The sequence below is a fragment of the Orycteropus afer genome, unplaced genomic scaffold (genome assembly GCF_000298275.1).
Source record: "Orycteropus afer afer isolate SDZICR_OR568_19922 unplaced genomic scaffold, OryAfe1.0 scaffold00002, whole genome shotgun sequence".
In the NCBI taxonomy this organism is placed as follows: Eukaryota; Metazoa; Chordata; class Mammalia; order Tubulidentata; family Orycteropodidae; genus Orycteropus; species Orycteropus afer.
Genome location: NW_006921589.1, coordinates 33,811,180 through 33,824,825, shown reverse-complemented (window position 1 = coordinate 33,824,825; position 13,646 = coordinate 33,811,180). Strand labels below are relative to the sequence as shown.

Sequence of the window (13,646 nt, the reverse complement as noted above, 5' to 3'; positions counted from 1 at the left end):
GATAAAGTTGGAAAGCCATTCCATGACCTTGAGCTCCTTTGCTGCAAAGGTGGAGTAAGTGGGACTTTTTTGTTGTTGTGGTTTTGAGTGCCTATTAAGCGAGAAAATTTGCAGATAAGTCTGCAGCAGGCGTTGTGGGAGTTGCAACACGAAAAAAGCCCAATCCACTGCGTGGAGTCCATTCACAACCCTATGGGACTGAGTAGAACTGCCCTGTAGGGTTTCCAAGGCTGTATATCTTTATGGAAGCTGACTACCATGTCTTTCTCCTGCAGAACTCCTGCTGAGTTTGAATGGCCGACTTTGCAGTTAGCAGCTGAGGGCTTTAAGCACCAGGGGCCCTGGGAGTTGGAAACAAACCAACCCACTGCCATGGAGTCTATTCCGACTCATAGTGACCCCCATTGGGTTTCCAAGGCTGTATATAGCTTTACAGAGGAGAGGCCGGTGGGTTATGAACCGCTAACCTTCTGGTTAGCAGCCAAATGCCTTACCCACTACCCCACGAAGTCATTTAAAATGTCTAATTATGTAAGACCACCAAAAAGATGCCCAGGCGTGGCCATGAAGGTGTCTTCGCCAAGTGGTTTCAGTCCAGATAGGCGTTCTAGTGACGTCTGCCCAAACGTTAATATCCTGCCCGAGAGTGTCCCTGGAGACACCGCGCTGGACGCTGGACGAATCAGGTCTTGCTTCATCGCCTTCGCTTGCCCTTTGGGCTACAGCGCGCTCGGCTTACCCCATCGCCCGCTCCCAGCTGCCCGCGGCTCCCGCGACTGCCGCCGCCTCTCTCCCGGCCTCGGACCCCCGCCCGGCTGGGCCTCCGCGCGCCTGCGGCTCCAGGATGGCGGCGTCCCGGGACGCGGCGGCCGAGCTGCTCTTCTACGTGAACGGCAGCAAGGTGAGCGGGGCTGCCGGCGGGGAGCGGCCTGCCAAGCGCAGGGGTCCATGCGGCGGAAGGCAGGGTCGCCCATTGCTTAGAGCACTGAGGCGTGCGCAGGGTTTTCTAGTTTGGAATCTGATCCGGCCCCGGGACAGGTAAAGAATGTGTTTTCAGACACTGTGCTGGATCCTTGGGTCCCCACCTTCCTGGAGGTCCTTTCCCCTCTCTTTTCAAGATCCAGGACCTTTCCACCCCTTACCCCTGTTGTTGTTAGTTGCCTTGCAGTTTATTCCAACTCATGGTGACCCCTGTGTGCACAGTTAAAGTGTTCCTCCATAGGATTTTCAAGGCTGAAGCAGATAGCCAGGCCTGTCTTCTGAGGTGCCTGTCGGTGGTTTCGAACCAACAGTTGGGGCTTAATCATTTACACTACCAGAGGGCTCCTCCTCCTACTTGTACTCCCCCCAAAAGAATAAACGATTGTTACCCATCATGCCAGCACTCCCAACTCTTCCCTCCCCACACCCCAGCTGGTAAGAGCAATCTCTTGTTTAACAAGTCTGAGGGCAACCTAAAGATGACTGAGCCTGGGCTCTCAGGTGTTTGGTGAGCAGAAAGCAGTTTAAAGTCGGGGCAGGATCGCAGAGAGGAGCTAATGCAGACGTTCCCATAGTGTCTCAGATAAAGAACTGATTTTCCAGTCATAGTTAGTTCCTGCCTGGCAGAGCTGACCCAAAGCTAGGCTCTGGGGACTTTGAGGTCCGTCATGGGTGTGCTCTCTGTCCCCGCACAAGCTGGTTTCAGTATGCAAGACTTGTGGGACAGTTCCAGGCCGTGTCTGACATCTGAGAGCAGTAAAGCCCTTGAGAATCCTTTAAAATGCCCCCATAGACTGATCCTGGACCCTGTCCACTCTGAATGTCCTAGTCTATTGACATCACTTTGCAAGGGGAAAACTGAGGCAGAAAGGCTAAGAGGCTTCTTTAAGAGCTAAAAACCAAGCAAGGGCTGTGATACCTTTCATTAGGGAAAGGAGGCTAATGACACTTAAAGGCCCTCACTTATAAGGCCCTCTTCTAAGATCCTATACCTAATTTTGAATTTGTGGTTTTGCACTATTTTTCCTCAAAGAACACTTTCCAAATCATACACAGTTTAGGCCCCACAAAATCTTTGTGTGCCCCTGCTGATTGGGCTCCCGGTCTGTGATGAGGGCTATTAGGATTCCTTCAAGGAACCCTGGTGGTACAGCAGTTAAGCATTCACCGCTAACTGCTAACTGAAAGATTGGCAGTTTGAACACAGAAGCAGCGCTTCAGAGGAAAGACCTGGGGATCCCCTCCAGCCAAGACAATACTGTGGGGCAGTTCTGCTGGGTCACATGGCACTGCTGTGAGTCAGAATCGACTCAGTGGCACCCAACAACAGGATGCCCTCACACGGCTGCCATGGGGGTGAAAAGGGATCCTAGGATGAATTCCTTTACATTGCCTCGTTTGTCGTTCCTCTGCAGAGCACAATGCCGAAGCAAACACAACCCTAGCTTTTTACTTACACAAGCAAGGATTCGCTTCTAGCTCTCACTCTTACTGAGACAACGTAACCTCTCAGGGGAAACTACTGCTTTCTTCATAAAGAGTGATGATGAGCATTCGGTCTGTTTATTTGTTGAAGGCTTACTCTGTTCCAGGCAGTGTTCAAGGCATGGAGAACATACAACAGAAGCGACAGCAAGCATATAAATAAAAGTGTAATGTCAGGCAGTGATAAAACCGGGAGACCCGATGAACTAGATGGCGCCCGGCTACTGTTGTCAATCACTCAGAAAGGAATCAGTGCAGAAGATCCTGGATAGAGCGGGAGAACAATGTGGAACAAAGCTCAAAATCATTAAAAAAAAAAAAAAGCCAGGTTTACTGGTCTGGTGGAACCCAGTGAGACCCCCGAGACTGTGGCCCCTAGTTACCCTTCAGGTCTGGAATTGAACTCACTCCTGTGGCTTCCCACCGAACAATAGACAGGCATGTGGGGTGAACAGTTATATCAGGTATGTACACTCCTTGGAGCGAACGTGGAGAACAGCAGGGCAGTATTTGCATGGAGATAGCTCAGGGCAGGAATGTAGAGGAAGGAAGGACACAGGAGGAAGTAACTATGGGGGGGGGGCGAAGAGGGAAGAGAGCTATTACACTGTGGGGAATTGCAGTCAATGGCTTAGGTCTTTTAGAAATTAAATAAGAATAATTAAAAATAAATAAATAATAAAAATACAGCAGAGTGAGAGGATAGAGTGACCAGGGCTTCTACTTTTGATGGGATGGAGGTTTAGGCAAGGCCTTTCTGTGAGGGTGACATTTAAGTAATGACCATTGTGAAGTGGGAAATGAGCTGTGCAAACCTTGGGGGAAAAGAATGTCCAGGCAGAGGGAAGGGCACATGCAAAGGTCCTGAGGCAAGGGGGTGGGTGGGGCTGGAGAGGCTGGGACGTGGTAAGCAGGCAGGTTACTAGGGCTTTGTTGGCCATAGTATGGGTGTTAGTTAAATGAGGAAACTGGTGTTTTGAGTCTAACTTCTCCCTCTGTCCTTACCTCCCCCCTCATGCCAAACAAATCACAGTGAGATTTTGGCTAATGGCAATTTGTACTCAATTGATGGTTAAATTTTATCATGTAAAAATAGATAAGCTACTCCTTATCTGTGAGCTTGTTTGATTCATGAGCCAAATGTTCTGTGCTCATTTGGAAAGTACACTCTAGATACGCTTGTGCAATTTTCCAATTAAAGAACTCATGTCACCTTTCTCTTTCCCTCCTCTCACTTGCAAATTCTGTAAAGTGTGTGCTTCAGTACTTCAATTCCCTCCGTGGATAGAATTAAAATAAAGTTTCTGGTTCAGTGGGTGAAGGCCTGTTGCGAAAAGTGAGAGAAATAAGCCATCAGGGAAGAGGGGTCTTGAAGTCAAAACGTGATCTCTGAGATTAAAAAATTTGCTTTTATATAGAGAGTTTAGAAGTCAATTAGGAGAGCGCCTATGGCATTTGACTGCTAACCAGAAAGCTGGCAGTTCAAACCCACCAGCCACTCCTTAGAAGGAAGACTGGACAATCTATTTCAGTAGTAATACCACCTCAGAAACCCAAGAAGGGGTCGCTATGAGTTGGATCCGACTCGAAGGCAGTGAGTTTGTTTTTTTGTTGAGTGAGGTGATTTGACCAACCTCTGGGCTGTGCTTTTTGCAAAAGCCCCTCAGATCACCAAAAGGTGTCATCAGGCAGGTAGGTGTAAGACCACCTGGAAGTAAGGCCAGTGCAAGATGGAGAGGCACTTAGTTGCAAAGAGATTTGCGAAATCTTACTCCTCCAGGGCCCCCCAGAAGAACAGGTGATCCATTTAGTATGGAGGTTGAGGAAGAAGCCCATCCATAAAGTACAGCATACATAGCACTCTCTCTAACCTTGACCCAGGAACTGAAGCACACCATTCCATGAGGCAGAGAAGCAGAGAAGTTAATAGTGTGGGCTTTGGGACCCGTGAGGCATGATTCAAATCCTGCTGTTTGCTCTGCCACTTAGCAGCTCTGGAGTCTGGGAAAGTTTATATTCCTAGCTTCAGTTTTCCCCTCTGCAAAATGGGGCTAATTATAGTGCCTTCTTCCATATCGGGCTGAAAATAAAAGTTCCATGAGGTGCTTGGCAAGGTACCTGCAGAGTAAATGCTCACTATGTGCAAACGAGGCTTATTAACCAGGCTGGAAAATATTCTGCCGTTTGTGGAGAATCAGAACTTGCTTAGGGCTGTCAGGGGCTGTGAATCCATCGTCAAAGATTAGTCACTTAGCAAAAATGTGAATTCTCGGTCTGAGTGCAGGAATCTGGAAGCAGACCATTTGGCTGGCATTTCCCAGGGCCCTTGCTTTGCAAAGATGAGAGAGATTCCTGGATTTTGGGATGGCTGCAATGATTTTGAGCAAAGCGGGAGCAGAAACAGCTTAGGAAGAAAGAACCAAAAATGAAAATGAATTTGAAGCTCAAATTGCCCTCATTGTGGCACCTCTCGGGCCTCTGCACTGAGCCTGCCGTGGGGGGTGGCTCTTCTTTACTATTTTCCATAACGGGCGTGGCTTCCTTCCCTCCCTTTACCTCTCACCCCTATCCTTCTACACCTGCCTCTCTCTGTTTTTCACTCCCTGTGTCTCTCACCTCTGTTGTCCTTCTTCCCCTCTTCTCTGCCTTGGCCATAGATCACGCAATGCCGCCTGCACAGAGGAAAGTGGTTTATCAATCTTGCACAATGTGGACCTTATATCTCCCCAGGGGCCGAGGAGGGAAGGTAGCCCTTACACCCAAGTTGACTCAAACAATTAGGTGCTCGACTACTAACAAAAATGTTGGCAGTTCAAATGTGCCTCTGAAGGAAGGCCTGGTGGTCTTCTTCCAAAGCTCACGGCCTTGAAACCCCTATGGAGTGCAGTTCCCCTCTGCACACATGGGCTCATCCCAAGTTAGAACTGCCTCATTTGGCAATGGGATTGGTTTGGTTTTGATCAGTGGCTGGGAAAGATACAGACTCTCTGCCCTTTCAACACCTAAGACTATCTGGAGACAGGTGCCTGCAAGAGCCCTAACCTGAGAAATGCCATCATCTCTCCAAACTGGAGTCAGTGAGCATAACTCTTGTCCAACCCCCACCCATCAGCCACCATCTTAATCCCGACCTTCTTCTTTTACTCCAAGAGTGCTTCCTGCTTACACTACACTCCTCCAAATATGTCACCTGCCAAATCAAGAAACATGTGCACACTTCAAACCAGTGGCACTTTGAGTCAGACTCCATCCTCTTGAAGCACCACCTGGAACAAATACCCAAAACACGGCTGCAATTATTCCTTCTCAAAATATGTAAAATGTCCCCGTTTTGTTTTTTTTTTCAAAATGTATAAATGTCCCTCAAGCCTAAAATGCTATTCTTCACTATCTAGGCTACCCAGATCCTATCTCCCCACAAAAGCTGAATTTCTGTATTAACTAGGATCAGTTTCCACTTCAAATGGCACGTAGTAGCATTTAAACATGACATTTGAAGTGGAGACTGAGCCTAGTTAATATAGAAGTTCAGCTTTCGTGGGGAGATAGGACAAGGAACTCTGATGGTGTAGGGCCTAAGGCATTTGACTGCTGCCAGAAGGTTGCTGGTTAAGACCCACCAGCCACTCCAGGGAAGGAAGACTGGCCAATCTACTTCTGTAAAGATTTGCCTCCTCAGAAACCCAAAGGGGGATGCTATGAGTCGGAATTGACTCAATGGCAGTTTTTTGTTTGTTTGTTTGTTTTTAGTGGTTCAAACAAGATACAAGTCATTAGTGGCTGATGGGTTTGAACTGGCAGCCTTCTGGTTAACAGTCAAATGTCTCAGGCACTACAACACCAGAGCTCCTAAAGAATATCTGGGGATAGATATTGTGGGGTTAATATAGAAGTTTCATGGTATCATCTGGGACCCAAGATTCTTCTCTCTTACTCAGCTGCCACCATTAACATGTGGTGTGGTCTAAAATGGCTGCTGGGGCTCAAGATATGACATCCCCACACCAGATGGCAGGAAGGAAGAAAACAAAACGCATGCTGGAGTAGACTATCAACAGTTTCTGCCATTAATAACATCTCACCTTTTATTTCTTTTCATCTGTTCAGATGCCAGTTCCATCCTGTGAGAAATCATCCTTCCCTCCTTGGTGCTTTCACAGAAAATTGTACATGTCATGTTCAGTCATTTATTTAATTCACTAACATTTATTGGAGCTCTGGTAGCATAGTGGCTAAGACACTTGCCTGCTAACCAGACGGCTGGCGGTTCAAACCCACCAGCCACTCCTCGGAAGGAAGGTTGGGCAATCCTACTTCCGTAGTGATACTGCCTCGGAAACCCAAGGAGGGGTCGCTATGAGTCAGGGCTGACTTGACGGCACATAACAACAACAACAACAACATTTATTGTGTCCCCGTGATATATCCCTAGCACTTAGCTCAGTTCTTGACACAAAAGAAGCATAACAGAAGGTGGTTTCTCTCAGGATCAGGAGAGGCTTATACGTACACAAATAATTATGAGGCAAGGCCAAAAGTGTCATCAAAGAGGTGGGACAATGACTGTGGGAGCACAGAGGCAGTGTTGTTGTTAGGAGGGTGAAGGGGTGCAAACCCCTCTGACAATGTCAGAGGAGGTGATACCAAAATGCCCTAGGTCTGCAGTGATGGCAGGTGAATTAGTGTCATAGGAGAGGGACCACCAAGGCAGTGGTGTCACTAAGGTTGGTGTCACCTGTCTCTCAGTGTGGTAGCTCGCCACCCCTTCATCCCCTGTTGGTCAGGCCCAAGTGGGTGGGCCATGGTGCCCACCCCTGGGTGAGAGAAGGCTGTCTGCCTTGGCCAATGGGAGAGGGGAAGAGTTGTGGGGAGCCATGGGGGGCCACAAGGGGCAGGGCTTCACAGTGCTAGGAGGGTGGGGGTGGTGGTTTGCCCATGTGGGAGGTGTGACACCATGAATTACTGTACTCGGTGACACCAACCCTAGTGGCTCCACTGCACAGAGGAGCATGGTTAGTTGGAGCAGAGAACCAGACAGAGAGTGGGGGAAGGCAGATTAGAAGGAAGCCCTTCCCACAGGAGAGAACATTTGAGCAGAGCTTTGAATAATGTACAAAATTCTGCCAAGTAGAGAATAGAAGGAGGACTTTGGGGGCACATGAAACCCTGTATGTAGAAGTTGTTGTCGTGTTAAGTGTCATCAAGTCAATTCCGACTCATAACAAACCTATATGACAGAGTAGAACTGCCTCATAGGGTTTTCTGGACTGTAAATCTTCATGGGAGCAGATCACCAGGTATTTCACCTGCAGAGACACTGGGTAGGTCAAACCACTAACCTTTCAGTTAGCATCTGAGGGCTTAACCATTGCATCACCAGGACTCCTTGTATGTAAAAGTCGTGAAGGGTAAAAGTCCATGCCTGCTGGGAACTGCCAGCTATCCCATGTCACTAGTGTTGAAGATACACGGGTGAAGTGGCAGGAGATGATTTATAAAAGAGGTCTTGTAGGCTATGCCAGGGATTTGAATTTCTTCTTGTATCCAGGCATTCTTAAATATTAATTTGCATAAGATTCATCAGTGAGCTCGTCCAAGATTCACATTTCCTAGTTCCCACTCCCAGAAATCCTGATTCCATAGGGGTTTCACTTGAACACACTCCCAGGTAACTCAGGAGTTCCCAGGATAGCAGTTAGGCAGCAAGGAGCCAGTGATGAATATTTAGCCAACTGCATGATAGATCGGACTTGGAGTTTAGAGGTCAGTCCAGTGATAAAGTTTCATTCCAGGTAGTGACAGTAGAAATGAAGGGTGTTAGAGACTCATTTTGGAAGTGTAAGTGGCAGGACATGTGATACTGTGGTGTATTGAAAGAAAGAAAGAAAAAGTTGACAATAAGCCAGGTTTTTAAGCTTAGATGACTTGGTAGATGGTTAGACTACTAAACAAGTTAGGGAAAAGCAGGGTAGGAGTTAGTTTGAGGGATAAAATGAAAGATTCCATGTGAGGGCCAGATGAGTTGGGGATGCCTGGAGGGCATGCTAGATTTTTCCTTGTATTACAGTACATATGCATACATATTATACATGCAATCATCTCTCTCTTACTAAATTGCGGAGTCCTCTAGGCACAGATCAAACCTTGGTAACTGACATATGCTCTCCTTTGCCTGCTGAGAATTGACTGAGGAGACAGTCATAGAATAAACATGTTTCCCCTTCCTCTTCCTTTCTCCGAAGAGAAAATTACTATGTTGTGATGAAATATGGATTCAGTGTGTAAAATTGTGAAGCAACTCATGCTTCTGTTTGTTCTCTCACTGTAAAATAAATCCCAAATTTTTAACCAAAAACATGATCACTTTGGAAATCATACCCAATCATGACATTTCTAGCATGCCACCCTTCAGATGCTGCTATTCTACTGCTGTGCTGTGGGCTACCCACACGAACTTGCATAAGTGTGTCTTTTCTTGCGTATAGAATTTACATTTTATCTTCTCCTTTGCTTATTTGATTTTGGGATCGTTGTTAGTTATGATCTTTCTCAGAAACTGTAATTGTTTGAACATTATAAACAAGTCTTTTTTTAACTACATCAGTTTTTCAGAGGTATCCCACTCCAGAAGTCTCTCTTCCCCTACCTCCTTTCTGTTGTACTAACGCCTTTCCCTTCGCCTTTCCAGAATTTCTAGGTGAAGTCAGACAGTTGTCAGCAGAGTCCCTGCTGCCTTGGAGAACAGTGATTGTTCAGGACCAAGGATAGTGCCAAAGTGGTGGTGATACTTGAGGTTCAGACTTTACACTTAAGGACGGAGATTTGTATATTGCAAGTGTTCTGTGAACATTAAGTTAAATTACAAATATGAGTAGAGGAATTAATTTATGTGCCCTTGTCTCAAATTAGCAAAGCCTACCAATGTGAATGTCACACTAGCTCTCTCAACTTCATCTGCATAACTCTTATTTTTCCTCCTGGTAAAGGTGATAGAAAAGAATGCTGACCCTGAAATGATGCTGTTACCATACCTGAGGAAGAAGCGTATCCTTTTTTTTTCTTCTCTGTGTACGTAACTATAGATCTGATGCACTTTTTTGTACAGATGATATTTCAAATATCTTTTTAGAGCCACACCAAGACATATTTCTTACTATAGTAGGGTTTTGAGAAAGTCCTACAGCTTAGTTTTGTAGGCAATATACAATTGTGGCTATCAGAACAAAGTTATTTCTAATCTCTGTTTTGTCATTAAATACATTATATGAAACGGAGAAGCTAGCAATGGGAATTAAAGCAATGACTGTTAAAAGGGTTTAATTAAGCCTCTTAGAATTAAGAATCACAATAATGACACTCTATCTCCAAGGACTAATCATCATGCCCATTATGAAAAGAGATTGGAGAAATCTCCTGAAATGAAAGAAGAAGAAAAACATGGAGAAATTAGCCTTGAACATGCTACCTTAGAAAAACTTTCAAAATCAATGCTATCTGACAAATAGATTCTTAACCTGTTATCATGAAGTCCAGTCAGCTCCTGGAGATCCGTTGACCCCATTCAATTATATATGAAAGTTTGTGACAATGGGAGCTTATATATTATTTTTCTGGGTAGAGTGAAATTCCCAAGAGTACACAACTCTAAAATAATAATAACAACTTTTCTGATCATGAATATGTTCCAGAAAATTGTTTAATATCTTTGGATGTAAAAACAATGAACATTGACTTCCTGATATCCATGGTAGCAACATGTAGTATTTAAGATTTGGTTCACTTGTGACTAGCAGAAAACCTCAAATAGCAGTAAACAAGACAAATTAATTTCTTTCTCATTGTGTTAGTTTAGGTTTTCCAAAAAGCAGATGCCAAAAATAAGATTAAATGTGCAAGGGGCTTTATTAGGAGAAATGTCAGTGTGAAAAGAAATAGGAAGGGAGCTGGAGAAGGCTTAGGGAGCTTTCAGACCAATTGCAAGTCTGAGCATGAGTGAAGAAGAGAGTAAGAAGTAGTTGAGTGAAGCAGCCTAGACTCCTGTCTATGCAACGCAACAATGCAATGCACTGCCACTGAGTCGGATCCCGCTCACAGCGACCCCTGTTGGGCTTCTGAGGGGGTATCAATATGGAAGTAGATTGCCCAACCTTCCTTCCGAGGAGTGGCTGGTGGGTTTGAACCACCAGCCTTCTGGTTAACAGTCAAATACCTTAGGCACTATGCCATCAGAGCTCCTGTAATCTAAGGAATTTTCAACATAGCCCTTAGGGACAGTTGGCAAGAAGTTGCATACCTTTCCGCAGCACTGAGTCATTGATGGGGTGCAGCCCATGGGAGGTGTGTCCTTCATGCAAAACCGGGTGATGGATTTCGAAGTGTAGCAATTGAGTCCCTCGATCAGTTTCCCTCTCTGCAATAGGAGGTTTGCTAGACACATTCTCCTGGCTGCCACTCTCACATAAAGGAAACCAGATGGTAGGTAGATCAAGACTAGTAAAGCTATGTCACAGCATTACCAGAGATTCAATCTCCTTATGTATTGCTGTTTCACCGGCCTCAGGATATAGCTTCCTCCCTATGGTCAGAAGTGACTGACTGAGTCATCATCTCTGAATTCCAGAAAATAAGAGCTAAGGGTTGATAAAGGGACACCACCCTCTTCTTTAGGACACTTCCCTCCTGCAAGTCGTACATAGAACTTACGCTTTCTGCTATTGTACAGTATTGTTAATAATTCCCATCTGGCTGCAGAGGAGTCTGTAAAACATATTTCTTAATATATATGTGCCTAAAAGTTGGCATTTAAAAATTAAGGAAGAATGAGAGAATACTGGGGTACATCTAGTAATGGCTGCCACTGAAAGGTAGAGAAATATGGTTAATATTACACCGTAATTATTTACAATTTGACAATTAACTTTGTATGTCATGAAAGACACATAAAACGGAAAACAAATGTACAACATACTCAGACCTTCAAGCACTAAAGTGTTATATGTATGGATTCTTTTTTCAGTTTGGTACTATTTTTGGCAATCGGAGTTCTGATTTTTTGAAAGGAAAGAGACTAAATATAACACACCAATGGAAATAAAAAATTTACATAATTTTAAATAATAGTAGCTAAGACATACATCTCGGAAACCCAAGGAGAGGTTGCTATGAGTCAGATCTGACTTGACGGCAGTGAGTTTGGTTTTTGGTATAGAACTTAAAGCATGCATTTATGAGCCTCTGATGATGCTGTCCCCTAAGGTCAGAGCTATGCTAAACGAGAATCAAATCATGGGAAACAAACAATCTTTAACTATGCTGCTTCCAGTCCGATTTACAGGAACTAAGTATGGCTGTGGAGGAGGAGGCTGTGGTGCCTGTACAGTAATGATATCACGATACAACCCCATCACCAAGAGGATAAGGTATTTTGCAGCAAAGTCTAGCTATGGCTGAATTTTCATTGTTTTAAACTTTGGTTCATTCCTTCATTTGGTAACTATATACTGAGTACCTACAATATGGCAGAAACTGTACTAAGTGCTGGGAACAAAAAGACAGACTAGGTCCAAGAACATGAATGGTTTAGAAGAAAAAATGTTCCATCAATGAGGATAACATATGGTCAAGTATCTCCTGTTGAAAGCTGAAAGGCTGCATGGCCATCTGTGCTGTCTGGGGAGGAAAGGCAGGACTGAAATGGCAGTGAAGGATAATACTGCCATCGTAGTCTTCTGTTACTATTGCAGCCTACTAACTGATATCCTTGCTTTCACTCTTGCCTCATATATGTATTCTCCAGAGATGTTTGTTTCAAGTATAAATCAGACTACATCATTCTCCTACTTTAAAACCACCAATAGCTTCCCACTGCATTTAAGATGTTTACTTTATGCTCAGTTTGTTTCCTTCTTAAGGTTTGTTGAGCTTCTTGGAGCTGAGGGTTGATGTCTTTTATCAGCTTTGGAAACTTTTCCAGCCATTTTCAAATATTTATTCTTTGCCACACACTCTGACTCCCCTCTCCTTATGGGACTCCAATTATGCACATGTTAGATCATTTTCTATCATCTCACAAATCTGAGATGAAGGTTAAGGCTCCATGCTCTGTTAAGAGTTGAACACTATTTCAGAGATCTGTCTGTGTTCCACAGCCAAGCCACCTGCTTTCTGAACTCCCTGTGGAGTTCTTCCTACTCAATCGTCTTACTTTCCATGTCTGGAAAGATCTCTTTCAGCCATACTTCCTTGTCTTTACTCTACGGAGGGTGGCAGATGGCCTCCACTTTGTGAAGTGCCTACGATTATCTCTCAGTTCTACGGTCTCTCCTCAATCTTCCTTGTCTGAAAGAACAAGTGCCTGAAGAGTTTCATTACGTTTTCCTTCCTTGTCCCCATTTTTGGGTACTTCTCCCAGCACTCAGTAAACACTGGTGAGGAAGAGCTTGGGGATAGTTAAGGCCTGATCTGTATTTCAGTCTGTCACAACAGCCCACTTAAAACAATAAAAATTTTGTTGGAAGTTAATCTGGTTTATCTTAAGCCCCATCCTTAACACATTCCTCCTCCCTCCCTCCCTCCCTCCCTTTCAGTCAGGGGTGACTGCACTGTATTTCTCCTCATTTACGAAGGGCTGTCACTTAATGGAGTTTAATGTATTTAGGTTACTTTACATCCTCAGCATCTGATGGGTTTTTTGTAAAATTATGATTCTGTAGCCTATATGGATTTTTTTTTTTTTTTTTTTGATTGTCAGAATGCGAGTGATGGTCTCTTATGACTTCTACATCTGAACTAAACCTTTCATTGCCTTTAGAATCAGGCAGTGGAATTGTATTGTAGAAAGTGTGAACGTTTTAAAAGATTTTGTTCTTTTCATTGAATTTCTCTCAGAAGGGCTCTTTGCCATTACCTATGAGACCTAGCTAAGGAGCTCTTGTGGTATAGTGGGTAAGGCATTTGGCTGTTAAACAGAAGGTTGGCAGTTCAAACCTACCAGCTACTCCATGGGAGGAAGATGAGGCAATATACTTCTGTAAAGACTTACAGACTGAGTTCACTATGAGTTGCAATGAACTTTATAGCAGTGGGTATGAGACCTAACTGGCCCCTGCCTATCTCTCTGACCTAGAATGCTACCACTCCCCTGTATTCTCTTTGCTCCAGACTCACTGGCCTTCATTCTT

The 13,646-nt window shown here is 44.6% G+C and overlaps 1 protein-coding gene across 1 annotated transcript in view; it reads left to right on the top strand.

The window, feature by feature from the left end:
• The first annotated feature begins 564 nt into the window (after nt 1-564).
• Nucleotides 565-13,646, top strand: part of LOC103192306 (aldehyde oxidase) — a 92,429-nt gene continuing 79,347 nt past the window's right edge. The window contains exons 1-3 of the mRNA XM_042783586.1: nt 565-901; nt 9,433-9,510; nt 11,789-11,885. Coding sequence (XP_042639520.1) covers nt 565-901; nt 9,433-9,510; nt 11,789-11,885 — 512 coding nt within the window. The remainder of the gene's footprint in view (nt 902-9,432; nt 9,511-11,788; nt 11,886-13,646) is intronic.